Source organism: Phocoena phocoena, chromosome 1 (genome assembly GCF_963924675.1).
Source record: "Phocoena phocoena chromosome 1, mPhoPho1.1, whole genome shotgun sequence".
Lineage (NCBI taxonomy): Eukaryota > Metazoa > Chordata > Mammalia > Artiodactyla > Phocoenidae > Phocoena > Phocoena phocoena.
The window spans coordinates 96487982-96506193 of NC_089219.1; the positions used below are offsets into that span (position 1 = coordinate 96487982).

General features: G+C 44.3%; 1 protein-coding gene across 3 annotated transcripts in view; it reads right to left on the minus strand.

Annotated features, from left to right (window-relative positions):
• Positions 1-2198: 2198 nt before the first annotated feature.
• Positions 2199-18212, minus strand: part of SORT1 (sortilin 1) — a 69467-nt gene continuing 53453 nt past the window's right edge. For 2 of the 3 annotated variants that reach the window (XM_065876631.1, XM_065876622.1), the window contains exons 11-21: positions 16496-16602; positions 13749-13851; positions 13245-13413; positions 12254-12444; positions 8946-9135; positions 5429-5545; positions 4704-4812; positions 3798-3896; positions 3146-3252; positions 2757-2880; positions 2199-2315 (exon numbers count right to left, since the gene is read on the minus strand). In XM_065876631.1, coding sequence (XP_065732703.1) covers positions 2301-2315; positions 2757-2880; positions 3146-3252; positions 3798-3896; positions 4704-4812; positions 5429-5545; positions 8946-9135; positions 12254-12444; positions 13245-13413; positions 13749-13851; positions 16496-16602 — 1331 coding nt within the window. In that variant the 3' untranslated portion in view covers positions 2199-2300. The remainder of the gene's footprint in view (positions 2316-2756; positions 2881-3145; positions 3253-3797; positions 3897-4703; positions 4813-5428; positions 5546-8945; positions 9136-12253; positions 12445-13244; positions 13414-13748; positions 13852-16495; positions 16603-18212) is intronic. The other variant, XM_065876638.1, reaches the window with a different exon arrangement.

Below are 18212 nucleotides of genomic sequence, written 5' to 3' on the forward strand. Positions count from 1 at the left end.
AAGCATAGCAAGTCATCTATAAGAAAGCAGCCCTGCTCCAGGTGCTCAGCACTGGCGCGCATCAAAATGTACACGAGATCTGAAGACAACCACTGGCGGCGCTCGTAACACACGGGGACCCTGGCGACTTGCTCCGTTTTTGTACCTCAGCTCCATCTCTAATGGGGATTACAACCCCCGCCTTTTTTTTTTTTAAAATCTCACGAGAATGTTGTAAGGTTCAAATTACATAATGCAAGAGAAAAAGTGCTGTGAAAACTGCCAAGTTCTATAGAAATGTCATTATAGGCCAAGAGCCCTAATCTTATACGGTTAGAGAAGAATATTAACTTTCCTATCTTAAAACTAATCAGAGAATTACCATATATCAGCACACCTACCCGAGCGGGTATATGTGGGGAGAAGAGGTGTATGGTGTAAGTAGGTCTTTTCTGGACATCAAATTCATTTTGGGCAGGAGGTGAGGGCGACCGGGGACAAAAGCCGATACTTAATCATTTGTGAGCTGGTATATCTTTGGAATTACTTTTAATTTAAAAACCTTGTAAAAGGAATGAGCTTTTCCTAAAAGACTAGTGTTCTCTGGCTCTAACAAGTATTAACTCTCTTTACAAAAACTGCCCTAACTTTATAGCTCCCTGACTCATTTAAGTTTACTGCAGTTTCAAAGTCTCTAGAATTCTCCATCCATTCCCTCCCCCACTTTCCCTGCGGCTGTGAATCCATTCTGGTGAGGAGAGAACTCAGCCATCTGCTCACACATTCTGACAACAGTTAATTTGGCACATTTACTTTTTCCTGACTTTCTAGCCATAAAGTGAACTAGCAACAAAACAGCAGTTTATCAAAGAATGTCCCAATCATAATTATTGGGAGAAACTGTGACCAGCACAGTAGGTATGCTAAGACTGAAAACGTGCTACTATATTCCTGTACAGCAAATAGTCAAGCTGTATTAAAACTAACGATTGCAGCTTTCCATCACTATATGGCCACCCCAAAATCCATCTTGCTACATTTTCTAATTTATTTCATTTTTAAAAATGTCAAAAGGAAAATTTTTTAAATTTAAAATACGAACTTAATGTATCACACGAAACATCATCTACACTAGAAGTGTGTTTTTCAGTTGGTTCAGCCAAAAGTTTCATGCCAACAAATTACTTGGCAAAGCTGGGAAAAAGGGCAGAGGAGGAGAGTCTGGTAATAAAATTCTGATTTTTTTAAAAAAGCCTAAATCTGAAAACATGTCTAGTCATGGCTCCATGCAGAGCAGCAACCTAAGAGGAAGCAAATAAGCAGCCATTCTAATGATTCACCAAGGAGCCAGTACAGCAGGCAGGAGGGGACGCAGAAGACTGTGACGTGCCATCCTCAGGGGCTGCACGGCCCATGCCACCAGCCACTCCAGCGAAGAGCTCACTCAGCCTGGGCACATAGCCCGGGCAAGCCTGAACCCAGACCTTGAGCAAGTCCACTGGCACACACACAAAGCATGGCTTGAAAGATCTCGGAAGAAGCAAGAGTTTCTCCTTTAATAGGTGCTAAATCTAGTCAATTCTCTGCTGCTCCCTTTTTCCTGCCCCAAGTTAAAAATATTACCCTTTAAGTTTTCCTGATTTAGTGTCTTGGAAGCACATGTAAATTAGTTGCCAAAGGGCAATTAATGAGGGTATTGCTTAATTAAACAGGGGAAAAGAAAAATCACTGTGGCCTATGGTCCCTGAAAAAACAACAACAACAAAAAGCACGGATCTGTGTGAGGAGCTGGTGTGCAGTGTTCTTGGAGCGGGGCTGTCCCCAGATGGAGAAAGGCTGCCCAGGCTGTGCCAGTCATCGCAGCCTCTGTGCTCATCTCTGCGGCTGCTTCGTGTTGCCAGCACAGCCCAGGGACGGCACCAAGTGCTTTGTGAGAGTTGATGCTGAAGCTGGCAGGTGCCCTGGGGCAGGCGCCATGCAAAACATGCAACAGTGGGGTTAGTGAAAAGTTCCCTTCAATTCCATTTCATTTCCCTTAAAAAACAAAAACAAAACCGAAAAGGGCCCGTACCTTGCAAAAAGACAGAACTTGAAATGAAAAATTAAAAATTTTCCCTCTCTTCTCAGGGCCAATTGTAAGAGTGTTTAGGGTCCCCACCCCCCATTTCTTTAGTGTAGGTCCTTTTGGCTTTGATGGAAGCAGCAGAAACAGAGCTGGGTCCCTCGCAACGGGAAATTTATTTCCCCAAGTCGGAGCCACAGGGAGTGTAAGAGGTACTGCGGTTCCATCATCTGTGCTCAGTCCCAGCTCCTTTGAGGAGCTATTCCAGGAGGTCCTGAAAAGAAAGACATAGGCCATATTATTTACAGACCAAAAAAATCCCTATTTTGAAAGCCATTACCTAGTTTCTGGGCTGGCCAAGTCTTACAGTCATTAAATTGCTGCTTCTAGCTTATACCCTCCTTTGCTTCAATCATTATCTTGATCATGAGTAAGAAAAGATCACCCCTTTTTTTTTTTTTTTTTTTTTTTTTGCGGTACACGGGCGTCTCTGGCCTCTCCCGTTGCGGAGCACAGGCTCTGGACGCGCAGGCTCAGCGGCCATGGCTCACGGGCCCAGCCGCTCCGTGGCATGTGGGATCCTCCCGGACCAGGGCACGAACCGGTTGTCCCCTGCATCGGCAGGCGGACTCCCAACCACTGCGCCATCAGGGAAGCCCAAAGATCACCCTTTTTAAAAATTTCTGGACCACCCCTCAAGAAGAAATAGTCTCACCTCATCTGAGTCATCATGATAACCACTTTTATGAGTGTGGGAGGTCGTGTCCAAAGCATCCACACCATCCACACCATTGGCCTCCGCATGTTGCTGGAGCACAGAGTATCGATGCACCAGGAACCTGTGGGTGGAAACCACTGTCAGCTCTCACATGGTGAGGAGGGGTGCATTTCTTATAGGACGGTGGATTTTCCAAGTTTTACACACTTGCAGAATGAGTCACACATATAGGAAGCACAGCCTGTAGCTGGCATATGGAAAATGTAAGGAAAGATTTGGGCCTGATGTTTCAGTAACATCACTTCAACTAGTTAGTTTTTGCCAGGGGCTGACTCAACCGTCTGCCCTCGGTGGCCTTTCTGGTTTGATTGATTTCCGTTCCTTACCTTCCCCCACAGACGTACTTCTTCACAATGAGCACTCCTGCTACGACTGTGACCAGCATCAATCCCACAGTAGCCAGGATAATCGGAACAGAATTTGACTTGGAATTCTTGATAAATTAGAACACAAACACAAACAATTTTGGGTGTGCAATTCTCGGACTGAATTCAAAGAGGCTGCTCATTCCCTATTTCTCTGTTGAATGATCTGCAGGCTCTAGGCACCTAATGATGATACTTTCCCAACCCCCGCCCCCAAGATGAACCATCTCAGTGCTACCAGGAGAATATCACAGCTGGCAGAGGGCAACCAGAACTTCAACTGCCTTAAAGCTGTCAGAATGGTGCAAACTCAGTGGCTTCCACTTCAAAGTTACACTGGAAGTCGTAGCAACTACCTAGATCAAATGGTAATTGTGACTGTTCCCCACTACCACTGTTTATAAGTCTTGGAGCTTTTAAGGGTGAAGCAGGAAAGGGAGACTATGATAATAAGTGGGCTGAATGAATCTAAAACAGGGCCATTACCTGGAAAGGAGCTGTGCCAATGTTACGTTAGGCAAGCCATCCTATGACACCGAGATTTATTTTTTACTTAAGTTGTTGTATGTTTTTACAAATAAGCTTTCCGTATCATTGTTTGAGTGTGACCTACCTGCTTTTGGGTGGGAGATAGGGTGTGTGTGTTTTCAATGTATCCAAGAGGAGGCGGAGCTGGATTCTGGGACAAGTTGTGTCCCTGTGGGCGGGAGTCCTGTGCAATCACACACACAAACACTCTGAGGACAGCCACCAGGAGTGCAGGGCGGGGATGCAGAGAAGGAGGAACTTGCCCCCGACAAGTACACACACCCACACATTTTTCTCCCACTGCCTTCTTAATCCCACCCCTTGTCAGGCCCTCATCCCTTAGAAGGTTAGATAGGAGGAACTGCAGATTGTCCACCTCTCCATTTCCAGATTAGGAACCTGGGGCCCACAGTTTACTGCCCCAAGTCTCACTGCTGGGCCAGTGCTTCTTTATCAAGAGGTTTCCTCTTTACCATATCCCCATATTCCAGCCAGATAGTTCAGTGCTACAGAACTGTAATCAGCCCTAAAACTTGCTTCTAACTCAAAACCAGCCCCTTATTACCATAGTTCAGTTTTTCATTCTGAACACACTTGACATGACTCGGCAAAGAGATCCACCCTACCTATGGTCCAGTGCCCTCCCTTCCACATGTGTAAAACTCCAGTCCTTTACAGCCGAACTTCTTGAGGCTTTTTCCTAAATGACTCTGAGCCTCAGAAATTTCCTCAACCGTATGCATCTAAGACTTGGAAAAACTTTACTGAATACCATTTTTTTTTCCCCAACAAAAACGTTTTCGGTAGATGAGCTTAGCGTTGGGTTATGTGACCATCCCTCATCCTGACAGTTTCCTGTACGAAGGGAAGCCTGACAGAAGTAGTCTGGCCACTTGTACTCAGTAACAGAGTTCTTGACACTGTAACTTTGACTATTCCTGGCAGAACTTGAAACCCCACTTGTATCTAAACCAGATCTACTTTAACATACCTGCTTTTCTGGACTCAGAAAGTTGCTTGTGCACTTCTTTTTCAAGTCTTTCACTTCTCGAGCAGGATTCACTCCGCCCTCGCATCTGTCTCCTGGAATTTTCCGGTATCTGAGAGGCAGAGAAAATTTGTTAACAGAATACAAGGATGTACTTCTGGGTTCTTGCTTACTTCCTGAAAACAAGATTTTAGAAGTTGCAGAAAAACTTCTGGTCATTACACCATCTTTCAGGCCTTGGGGGAGATCTGAAGGGATGTTTTGGGGATATTCTGTGTAGTTTCAGTCCTTGGACAGACCACACATCCCTTGCCTTGCTGCAGGGACATGCCACCTTTCTGCCTTAAGAGACTGTGTCAAAGAACTGTGACCAGGGAAAGCACGTCAACACACGGTACATAAACCACAGGGGAGGGGAGTGTTTATCAGGGAAGGAGGCAGTGAGCCTCCTCTAGAGCAGCGCTCTCTACTGTGGTGGCTATTTACACTTAAATTAATTAAAATTACTTCAGTTCCTCACTCACACTAGTGTCAACAGCCACACAGGGCTAGTGGCGACCGCATCAGACACAGCAGATTACAGAACATTTCCCCCATCACAGAAAGTTTTAGTAGACAGTATTTTTCTAGAGTGCTCTCAACTACTGCTCAGAACTATGCGGAGAGACGCAGCTTTCACTCTGCACAGTGGAGACTCAGTCCCGATATGGGAGAAGCAGCCATCTCACCCATTTGTCGTCAGGTGCTCTTCTCTCCCGTACAAACAAAACTCTAGGTCGTGGCCCTTGAGTTCTGGCTGTTCCACACACTTGGAGTCATTTTCTGGACGGAAGTAGCCAAAATCACTGTAAGAATCAGCAAATAAGGTATCTTTCAAAGTTGCTGAAAGACAGGAAGCGACTAGCAGTGAAGGCTTTATATGGGGCAGTGGATGGTCAATATTCCAGTCTTGGGTTGCCAGAAAGAAGCTAAGGAAGCCTGTGACATATAAAGAGGTCTGTTTAGGAAAAAAAAAGCACATGGGGAGGGCTGAACTGAGGGAAAATAGCTTATGGATTGGGCTTCAGACTCAGTAGCTAGGAGTCCCACACAGACAGCTCAGGCTCCGGGAAGGGAAGGAGGGCAGCCTGCAGGGGGTGGGGACTCACGTGACTAAGACACAGAGAAATAGTACATCAGCAGCAGATCTAAACTCTGGGACACTCAGCAACTCTTTTATTTCTCTCCAAATAACTCATTTACCCATGTTCTACCCATGGCGGGTATGTTAAACCTTTCCTGCCTTCCCCACTTCCGTGTCCCTCTTAGTTTCTTAGATGGTCCCTGCCGCCAATGTGAATGCCTGTTCTTGCCTTCCATTCTATCCCATCTCTCCATAGCGCCACCCATCTGCTCTTTCTCTGCTTTCCCCAAAGAAATGACACGAGCGGCCTCGGCCCCATCCTTCCTACTGCCCCTGGGCGGGGGCTCGTTCCATGGGCAGTGTGGCAGTGACCACTAGTCCCACTCACCTGGAGGCTTCTCCTTAGCCTGAACCTGTCCTCTTCCTTCACCATCCTCTCCTTTACTGGCCAGATTTCTTAAAAAATATTTTTTCCTTGTTCTGTTATACTCATTTACTTTTTATTCTATGCATTTGGGCTTCGACCCCCTTCTGCAACCTTGAAAATGAATGTCTGTGGCCCCCCAGGGCTCACCAGTCATCCAACCTAGGGGGCTCTCTCTGTCTCGTTCACTCTGACCACCTATTGTGGGGCACTTGCCACAATGCTGTGCCCCACCCACTGAGGCCCTGAGAGCGGCACTCGTCTGTTTCTTTGGTCACTGCTTGCTCTGCTCTCTTCCTAACCCATCAGTGCAGATGTTTTCCAAGATCCTATAATTCATTCTCTTAACTCCCCCTTCATGAGCTTAACTATTTGTTGCAACTAAAACTTCTAGGTTTTACCTCTCTTGAGCTCTAATCCTACATTTCCAAATATCTGCTGGATACTGCCATCTAAATCTGCTGACAGAACCTCAAATAAACAAAACATTCAAAATACATCACAACTTCTCCTTCATGCCAGTCCCTCCGGTCATTTCCTCCGTTTGTCCAGGACACTACCTTCCTTCCCACCATCTAAGTTGGAAACAGCCTGAGCACCCCCATCTGGACCCACTCACTTCATCGTGACTACTATAACTTCCCCTCATGGTCTATCTTCCAGCACACCCTTCCTGATCATGCTGTTGGGGTGGTCTAAGCCCACATCAGTCCGCGTGCTTTAACGACCTGCTTCTTCCCAGATATGCATGGTCAAATCCTACGGCTCGTCAGGGCTCAGCCCATATGCCACCTCCTCTACAAAGCCTTCTTTGACCGACCTACCTCCTTTCAGCTCTGGATGGAATAGTCTCTCCCTTTTCTAAATCCCCAAGGATCCCACCTTCTGTTTCAAACATAATTATGTGCATCTTACCAGGAGAGTCTATAATAAACTTCCTGTTATCACTTTGCACTGCCCTGTGCATAGAAAATATTCAATGAATATTTGGTGAATATATAGATGCTGCTTGTACTTCAAGGCTTTCTGACAAATATTTAAGGGAGAGGGTAGAGAGAACAAAAGATACAGAAGACACCACACCTCCAATAGCAAGGAGAAATTTCTGGCAAAAATTTTATGTGTTCAATCCAAAATTTCAGGGACCATACCCTTCCCACTCACAAAGTACACATTTCTCAAGCATGTGGGGTACAGTGGGCAGGCTCTGGAGCTGAATGGCCAGGTTCACATCGCAGCTCTGCCACATGACGGCAAATTAGTCATAACCTCTCTGTACCTTCATTTCTCCCTTTGTGAAATGGAAATAAACAGAGTACCTCTCTCACAGGGCTGCTGAGGGCAAGTGTAAACAGACGTACTGCTAAAAAACGTCAGCAGCTGTCATTATGACTATGTGATTATCAAATACAATACGCACTCAAAGAGTCTGGAGTTTAATGGTGGAAGCAAATCTATACACATTAAAATACGGTAAGTGCTGTATTAGGAGCCTAGATGGGGAAAATCTGGGGAAGGCTTTAAGAAGACGGTATCTGAGCTAAGTATGAAAGGCCAAGTAGGAATTCACCAGGCTTGGGGGTCAAGCAGGGAAAGGCTTCCAGGAAGCAGCAGCAGCACGCACAGTGGCATGGAGCTCTGAAAAAGCACCACGTGTTTGGAAAACAGCAGAAGCGCAGGTGACCGGGAGCCACCCTGTATGCAGTTAAGGATGGGAGACAGCCCTTCAGAGTCTGACAGTACGAAGAAGCTCTAGCCCTATTACAACATCAAAGTGATCTGAGTGATATTTTCCCCTGCGGAAACAGAGAAGGGAGGACCCCTGGCCATTCCACAGACATGAGCCACGCAGGAGGAAACACACTGGGTCAGGCTGCAGTTTGCTCAGTACTGCATTCTCTGTCACCTGCAGTTCAGGAGAATACATTGTGGGAGGACAGGACTGCTATCTATCTGCCTGCCTTCTTTTCCAAATCCACTTCTACCTCCTGTCAGTATCTTTTGCAGGTAACAAGTTCCGTAAGATTAGTACCTGTGATGTGAAGCAGTTCCTCTTATTTGCCCTAAGTTACCTCGCTTAGGCTACCTAGGGACTCCCTCGCCCTTGTATAATCAGCTAACCCTGTGCCGGCCAAGAAACTAACCCTTAAGCCTGGATGGTCCTGAACTCTAGGGAGTCCACCTTGATGGCTTCTAAGCCTTGATGGGACATACAGACCATACATACTGATGTCACCTCCTGTCTCAGGACAGATCCACACTCTTTCCGCCTTCAGTCCTGCAGACGACCCCAAACCTAGTACCCTACCTGCCTCACCCAGGCTGTCAGGCTGCTTGCTAAAGTCGTTTCCTCTGAGCTCCTGTACCACTTTTCTTGGTGTTTCTGTCCTATCATCTTCTCTCTCTCTCCTTTTTAATTCTCATCCTCCTTATGTACCTCTCTCCTTCCCACCACTGCCAAGTCAGGATGTCCAGGGGTTGTTGCTGGTTCTGGCCAATAAGTAACTGATACAATGTTATCTGTCCAATTATTAACAACTCTGGTCCCCTTTCTCTGTGCCTCAATTTCCTTAATAGGAAGCAACCGTACTCCACTCTTGAGGAAGAAGGGAAAGAAAAGGATTTAAATATTTTTGAACTGTCTTTTGCCTCCTCCGGCACGGGAAATGGCTGATAGGGATCTGAGGGATGCTGATACCAGAGGAAGTCCTCCAGGGAGCAGGGACAGACGGACGGCTGCTTGGTCACAACATAGTCCCGACCATTCTGACAGACGGATGACTTGCGTAGCCGTAGGTACTGTTCTTTATAGCCTAAAATGCAGCCATCTCCATAATCTCCAGGGTCTGTGGAGTGAGCCAGCCATATGGTATAGTCCTTCTCTTCACCTAAAAGAAAGACAGGCTGTTCAGGAAACTGCATGGGACAGAACCCACTCATGTGAGGCAGCTGCCAGGCAATAGGAAGAACGAGGAGAGGAAAAGTAGGGATGTCTGACTCAACCTACTGCTTCACTTTGGAATTGCAAATGAAGGTTAACATTAGTGGGAGCCTACCAGCAATGGGCTTTTCTTCATACCAAGGGAGGAGTCTTTGCATCTCACGACCCATTTGAGTTCTAGGAAAAACCTTATTTTTGAAGTGGGGAGCTGGATGGAGAACCTCTAAGGTTCCTTCCAGACTGAGAAGCTTCTGTCTTTAAGTCTTGCACGCCTGTGCCCTTGGTCAGCAGGAGCTGTCAGGTAAGCAACCAGATGCTTGCCTTTAGGACAAGACACCAATTAGCCAAAAGCATGGGTTTAATTTCACTACGGGTTAGTCTGCTTCAAACAGAAGGGGAAACCTACTTTCTAGACTTTTAACTCTTGTTGACTGGCTTTCAAATGAAGACCGCGATGACAGTCACCCTGGCTTAGTGTGTCGTATCATCCACTCCTGGAAAAATGACTCAAAGGCTGTGGCCTAAAGACTGTGGATTAGGTTTTTATCTTTTGGAATGTGAAGACCAGAACAGGGCCTGTTAAAGAGCAGGGGCTGGGGCTTCCCTGGTGGCACAGTGGTTAAGAATCTGCCTGTCAATGCAGGGGACACGGGTTCGTGTCCCGGTCTGGGAAGATCCCACATGCTGCGGAGCGGCTAGGCCCGTGAGCCACAACCACTGAGCCTGCGCGTCTGGAGCCTGCGCGTCTGGAGCCTGTGCTCCGCAACGGGAGAGGCCGCGACAGCGAGAGGCCCGCGCACCACGATGAAGAGTGGCCCCCGCTCGCTGCAACTGGTGAAAGCCCTCGCACAGAAACGAAGACCCAACACAGCCAAAAGTGAATATAAAATAAATAAATTTTTTAAAAAAAGAGCAGGGGCTTAACAAATCTTTTAATGATGTTAAACTTCAGGGATAACTGCAGAGCTGCCTGCTGAGGGGAAAACTCATAAGCCAGCTCCTTTATAGCCTATTTAGTGAATTTAGATTATAATGACTCTCCGATTTTAAATCATTGAAACATCTTGTAGAAAAGTAAGGTCCAAACTGAGTGCTTCTGCTTCTTGCAGGACTCACTAAAGTAACATGCTGAGGAAACGGGCCCCCAACACAGCCTAATAACAGTCAGGACCAAATTTAACCAGAGCTTCTCGAAACTTAAGTCTTCTATCATATTATGGCAGAACGCAACTACGGGTCACAGGGAGTCATCACTTTTTCTCCAGTTTTTTTTTTTTATCCTCCATGTTTTCAGTACAATGTCAGCATCTTTGGTACTGGGGGCCTGGGTTTGCTTGTGATTCTTTAGGAACACCTTGCAATGAGTATTTTAACTTCTCTGAAGCCATTTTCTGGGCCTTTAACATGCCTTCCAGTTTGAAGTCACAGCATTCTGAAATGGTCAAGCCAAACTCTGCATGAAAACTTCCTCACTTCAACATTTTGATAAGTGACACAGTCAGTTAGATGGTCTTTGTAACACACTTTCCTCTAGAGTTTCCTCTACAGTTCTGCTGTAATCAAGTGTGAAAAACCCTGAAGTGTTATGATATAATTTTCGACAAACAAAAACATGCATTATCCTTACAAGCAGAAAACACTCTCAGAAAATGCTACAGAGATCTAAAGTACAAAATATACTCTCCTAGATGTCCACATGTGGCTAGTCTGAATTGAGATTTACCATAAGGGTGAGTGTAGAATATGCACTGGATTTTGAGGCCCTAGTTAGAAGAAAAAGAACATAACAGATGGCTAAAAAGCACATGAAAAGATGCTCAACATCACAAATTATCAGAGAAATGCAAATCAAAACTACAATGAGGTATCGCCTCACACCGGTCAGACTGGCCATCGCCAAAAAGTCTACAAATAATAAATGCTGGAGAGGGTGTGGAGAAAAGGGAACCCTCCTACACTGTTGGTGGGAATGTAAATTGGTACAGCCACTATGAAGAACAGCATGGAGGTTCCTTAAAAAACTAAAAATAGAACTACCATATGATCCAGCAATCCCACTCCTGGGCATATATCCAGAGAAAACCATAATCCAAAAAGATACATGCACCCCAATATTCACTGCAGCACTGTTTACAATAGCCAAGACATGGAAGCAACCTAAATGTCCACTGACATTTAGGAATGGGTAAAGAAGATGTGGTATATATATATACAATGGAATATTATTCAGCCATAAAAAGAATGAAATAATGCCATTTGCAGCAACATGGATGGACCTAGAGATTATCGTACTAAGTGAAGTAAGTCAGACAGAGAAAAACAAATATCATATGATATTGCTTGTATGTGGAGTCTAAATAAAAGGTACAAATGAACTTATTTACAAAACAGAAATAGAGTCACAGATGTAGAAAACAAACTTATGGTTACCAGGGCAGAAAGCGGGGAGAGGGATAAACTGGGAGATTGGGATTGACATATACACACTACTATATATACAATAGATAACTAATAAGGACCTACGGTATAGCACAGGGAACTCTACTCAATACTCTGTATTGACCTCCATGGGAAAAGAATCTAGAAAAGAGTGGACATATGTATAACTGATTCACTTTGCTGTACAGCAGAAACTAACACAACATTGTAAATCAACTGTACTCCAATAAAAAAATTAAAATACCTTAAAAAAAGAATGTAAAATGTTTCATTAATAATTTAAAAACATTGCTTACATGTTAAAATGATAATATTTTGGACATACTGAAATAACTATATTATTAAAATAAATTTTGCCTCTTTTACTTTTATAATGTAGCTAGTTGATAGAATAAGTTAAATTATATACGTGGCTCTCATTTTATTTCTCTTGGACAGTGCTAATCCAAAGAGGGAAGTGCTTTTCTGGTACCACCCCTTTGCCTGCTAACCCACATGGAACATCCTTCAGTCCTCTTTCACACACATGATTTTCTTATTCCAGCCAGAAGAAATTAAACTGAATCGGTTATTTAGGAAAATGGGCTCACAAGTTTCTGGTAGAAAAGTTCAAAGGAGACACTCACAGTTCCTTTCAAGGATATCTTTAAAATCGATGGTGTAGGAGACCCACTGGCGAGTCAGGAAAGATTCTGTGAAACCCCAGATGCTGATGTTCATGGACCTAGCTCCAGGTTCTGAAGCCAGGCCAGTAAAGTAGATAGGCTCCCTGGTAAACATGTAGGTTTGCCAGCACTGACCCTCGTCCGTGGAGAACCTGAAACCACAATTAGAGAAAGATCATGAGAGAGGATCAACATTTACGGGAATATCAGGAAACCACCGGCTGTTTGATAACAAATCAGAGAAAAACTCTCATATTTAGGTGATGGCTTACTATTATATTAATTTTTAACACCTATAGTTAACGGGGAAAAGGGATTCACTCAAATATTATGGAAGAAAATGCCTTTATAAAAATTCTTCCAGGGCTTCCCCAGTGGCGCAGTGGTTGAGAGTCCGCCTGCCGATGCGGGGGACGTGGGTTCGTGCCCCGGTCCGGGAAGACCCCACATGCCGCGGAGCAGCTGGGCCCGTGAGCCATGGCCGCTGAGCCTGTGCGTCAGGAGCCTGTGCCCCGCAACGGGAGAGGCCACAACAGTGAGAGGCCCACGTACCGCAAAATGAAAAAAAAAAAAAAAATTCTTCCAAAGGGAAAAAGGATAGTGACTCATGTAAGAATGGGCTTCCAAGTCAACAAACAGAAATTATATAATAAGAACTTGTACTTAAGGAGTCATTTCCCCTCCAGAGTGCTTAAATGCTCCCATAATATTCTTGTTGGGAGGGAGAAGAGTATTTTTTAAAAGTGACGAAAAGTGTTAGCTAGAGGGAGTCAGAGGAAAAAACAAAGCCATTTAATTTGAGTTGCTCTAAATGCAATCCTTTCAAGCACCTTCCCTACACTCTGTAGAATGCACTAATCTGAATCAAGGACTGTAACTTCCCCCCAACAAACTGACAAACATCCCACAGTTGCTCTCTATGCAGATAGTGTGGGTGGAGCTGAGCTCATACTTAATCACATTGATAGGACGGCTGCTGTGCTCGATGGCTACAATGATGCCTCCGGAATCCAGGATGGTGTAATAGTGAGGTCCTTCCAGCATCTTCAGCCAGGAGTAACCCCCATCATCTGAGATGTACACATCTGGGATCATCACTGAGATGGCATCCCCCACGCTACCTACAACACAATCCACCATCTCATCAGCACATATCAGCAATGAAACAGGGAGGATTTACTGTCAAGAGAATAATTCTGAATGAGTTTATTCTGATTATTTCCCATCATGCCTCTTGTAACTGAAAAAAAGGCCACTTACAATTTGGTAAAGGGAGAAGTCATGTTGCTCTCTGATGAGAGTCTATGAAAAACCCACAGTATCATTATCTTGCAAGAAATTCTGCAAAGGATGGTAAAAGCCACGTATGGTGGTTTTCTCACAGGGCTCGACACTGTGACTGAGTTTCAGTGTGCTCAGCCACTTCTTCCTGCGGAAGTGAGGGTGGGCTGCTTACCGTGGGCGATGACTATGCCAACAGCGTTAGGCTCTGAGAGTGGGGCCATTGGAACGTTGAGTTTCTGGGAGATGCTGTAGGAAGCGTGAATATGAAGGCTGCACTGTGGAAAGAAAGCAAAGCTTAGATTAAAACCAGAGGTGCAATTTTCTTTCTCATCTCAGAGAGTCTTCTAATAAGGCTTTGAATGTATTAACCCAGACTTCCGTGGGATACTCTTGTTAAAAAAAACTGTGGTAAAAATCACATACCATAAACTTTATCATCTTAACCATTTTTAAGTGTACAGTTCAGCAGTGTTAAGTACAGTCACACCGTTGCGCAGCCATCACCATCGTCCATCTCTGGAATTTCTGTGTCCTGCAAAACTGAAACTCTGTGCCTGTGAAACGGGAACTCCCCATCCCCGCCTCCCCCGACGCTGGCAACTACTATGCTCCTTTCTGTCTCTGTAAGTTTGACTAGTCTAGGTACTTCATAGAAGTGAAACCATACGGTGTTTGTCCTTCCGCGACTGGCTTATTTCACTTGGCATAATGTCCTTCCAGTCCACCCATGGTGCAGCATGTGCCAGGACGCCCTGCCTTTAAAAGACCGAATATTCTTCCATTGTGTTTATACACCACATTTTGCTTATTCATTCGTCTGTCAATGGACACTTAGACTGCTTCCATCTTTCAGCTATTGTGAATAATGCTGCTTACAAACATGCATGTTCAAATAACTCTTGAGACACTGCTTTCAATTCTTTGGGATATATACCCAGAAGTGGAGCGGCTGGATCATATGGTAGTTCTACACTTAACTTTTTGAAGAACCCTCATATTGTTTCCCATAGCAGCTACACAATTTTCATTCCCACCAGCAGTGAGTGCACAAGGGTTCCAATTTCTCCACATCCAAGTCAACACTTATTATTTTTTGGATAGTAGCCATTCTAATGGATCTGAGGTGATCTCTTGCAAATCAAAAATTTTGATTTGCATTTCCCTAATAATTGGTGGTGTTGAGCATGTTTTCATGTGCTTACTGGCCATTTGTATATTTTCTTTAGAGGAATGTTTATTCAAGTCCTTTGCCCATTTTTAATGTGGGTTGTTTTTTTGTTATTGAGTTATAGGCTCAGTGGGATATTCTTGATTCTGAAATGCATTAGTATATTTGGGAAAAAACTATGCAGTTATTTTCACATGTGTAATCTTAGTTTACTTTATTCCTGCACTACACCAAAGCCTCTGATCAATATTTAAAGTATGATTCCACACAAATAAACTTGATGAACGCCTGACATACTTCAGATGCTGTACAAGATGTGGCGGTGATTTGAAGAAGCCCCAGTCCTGTCTTTAAGAAATATTTCTCAGAAACTAGTTGAGGTATAAAGCAGGATGAAAATTAGTGCTTTACAAGAGGTTCAAATTGGTTAAAATGTTAATATTATGCCATGTATATTTTACTGCAATTAAAAAAAAGCTTCAAGCAAACTGCTAATGAAACGAAGAGCAATGATTAGTTCTAACTGAAGATGGGCACTAAGGATGGTTAGGATTTCCACTAACCCTAATGAACTGGGGGTAGGGGAGACAGGTACAACTTCCCCAGGAATAACGTGGGCAAGAGGCAGCTACATGCAGGGTGTTCCGGGAGCAGCAGAAGTTACAAGGGGCGTGCCAGTGATAAAATGGGCAATGACAATGAAAAGGCAGAAGATAGCCTGACAGGGGAGGAGGGGACCTTCATTCGCCAGATCACAGGCAAAGGGGAACCACAAAGAGTGTTGGGGAGGGAGAGACACAGCAGCGTGAGGGTTTCAAGGTAAGTAAAGAGGCCACTGTACCTGCCCAGGCTTAAGGTGAGAAGGGCAGGTGCAGGGCAAGGCCAGGGCGGAGGGATGGAAAAAGGGGAGCAGGATAGGGAGAGACACTCCACAGCACTCATGAATACAGAGAAGAGAGAGGGTGTGACGGGGGTGGTGTACCAGAAAGCCCAGCTGGGAGAGCAGAGTGCATATCAGCCACAGGTACTCTGAGGAGAGCTTGGAATTACCAACACTGTCACTTTTGAAGAAAACTCCCAGGGTTCCACTAAGCTCCTCTCAAATTCTGTAAAAGTCAGACATAAAGCTTGTTTTTTGTTTGTTTGTTTGTTTTTCCTTTTTTTCTTGGCTGTCAAGACCTGTCAATCATGAAACCTGGGATCTCCTGGAGCAATGCGTTTGTATTTCTAGCTCTTGGTCTCTCCTCAGAGGGCTCATCTCCTGCTTCCACATGCCACACCGGGTCACCACCCATACCCACCGGCCACGTGGAGCTTTGGCAGAGGGGAAGAGAGACCAAGTTCTCCTTCATTTGTTTCTGGCCAGTACAGCTTTGCACTGCTCATGAATGGCTGGTCTATGGCTTTCTGTAGAATTCCTGAAGTTTCATAGCTGCCATCATGACTCCTAACTAATCACCGGCCCATCTGTCCACTATGTTTTCATTCAGCAGTTTAGTACAACACAAATTGTTAGCCTTCAATTTTGTTTTTCGTTAAAGACAAATAAGCCATAATATTTTGGTCTTTCTTCGCCGTTCCTATTTCCTACATCCTAGCTAATTTCAACCCCTCATTTCCAAAGTTTCCACCTTTATCTGTAGACCCTCATCAAGTACAAAACTTCATTATTCAAAAGCCTGGCACTAATAAGAGCAGAACAGAATGGCTGCTTTGCTCCAAATACATATGACAGTTGCAGTAAAACAAACCTCGTTCTTATTTTTTGCAGTAGCATCGCATTCACTGTTCTCAGGCTTCCTCAGGTGCTTCCACCTTCCTCCTTGGTCAAAAGTGATCATAGTCTGGATAGAATTATCTGAATAGGAAAAGGATGATATTAAGCCTGATACACTGGAAGCACCCTATTAACTTCAGTTTATCAGTGCATAACTCTCTCCTAACAGAGACTATGTGACACCGTTAGAACTCTGGAGTCCCACAAGCTTGTTACATCCAGTGAAATGGCTCAGTGCTGGTGAGTATGATATTTGAAAGAGGCTTCCCACCTGATCAGGATCCAACTGATCCCGGAAATCATCTGCACTGATGCTCTTATAAAAAGATACCTTTATCTCCTTACCAGCACTAACAGGCTGACATCTATTCTTCCTCCTTGTTTGCTTGCCTTGGAAGTAAAATCTACAGTGGGAAGGCATTCTAATCGTGACTCAGACAAGGCCATGATACGGGGCTTGTTTTAGTGAATCTCAAGATTTGAATGTATCTGCATAAGTCTCAGTTAATAATTCCTAATTTTGTCTCTCTGCCACTCCATATCCTATCCCTCTTTTACCTTTTCCTTTTTTTTCTTCATGTGTCTTCCCCATTCTCTATTCTTTTTTTTTTTTTTTTTTTTTTTTTTTTTCCATTCTCTATTCTTAATGATATAAACTGTTGCAGGTTTAAATTCAAAGATATTATGCTTTGAGTTTCTCAAGGAGAATCAAAAAAGAAAGCAAATAAGGTAAATTTCATTTATTCAATAGATGTTTTACTGCCTGTCCACTATGTGAAAATTGCTGTAAGGCTTTGGGAATATATCAGTGAACAAATCAGGAAAAAAAACTTTGTGAAATATATATTCTAGTAGGGTGAGGCAGACAAACACTAGACATAGTACATAGGTAAATTAGATAGTATGCTAGAAAATAAGTGCTATGGAAAAGACTTGCACAGCTAGAGGGGGACTGAGAGTGTGCGTGTGTAGGGGCAGGCAGACTGACATTTAAAATAGGATAGTCAGGGCAGGTCTCATCAGAAAGTAACACGACCAAAGGCTGGGAGGAGGAAAGCATCAGCCTTGCAGATATCTGGGGAAAGAGAGAGAACAGTCAGTGCAAATCTCTCAGCCACGAGTGTGCGATTCTGGTGTGTTTAAGGACGGACAGAGGGCTGGAGTGACTACAGGAGAGTGAGCAAAGCAGAGAGGAGCTAGAAGTGAGGTCAGGGAGGAACTAGGGTGTCAAAATCACTTGGACTTTGCAGGGTCTTCACAAAGTGAAAACAAATATCCCCCACCTCCTTCCAAAAAGTGAATATATAAATAAACAAAACCTAAACAAATATTTGTACTTTAGAGTAATGTGTTTACTTGTGCAACTGGGCCACAGTAAAGGTAAGGTCTGAGAACCAGTGAAGAGAAAGAACGCCAAGAGGAATCTCGGCTGGCTATCACTCCGCCCTACACAAGGCGAAAAGCCTAAGTGGTCTAAACTCCTTCCTGTAGGCCTGAACCTCCCAACACAGAAGACTTATTTTATAAACAATGTAGAACCCCCCAAATCTTTCTTTCTGCCTGCTGCTGTTCTGTTCTTTCTTAGTTCTATTTGCCATAACTTATTTAAAATAGAGAGCCAGAATTTACATGGATAGCCTTGTTGACTAGGCAAGCAACATTACTGGGGAGGATAGGATCCCCAGTTTCCC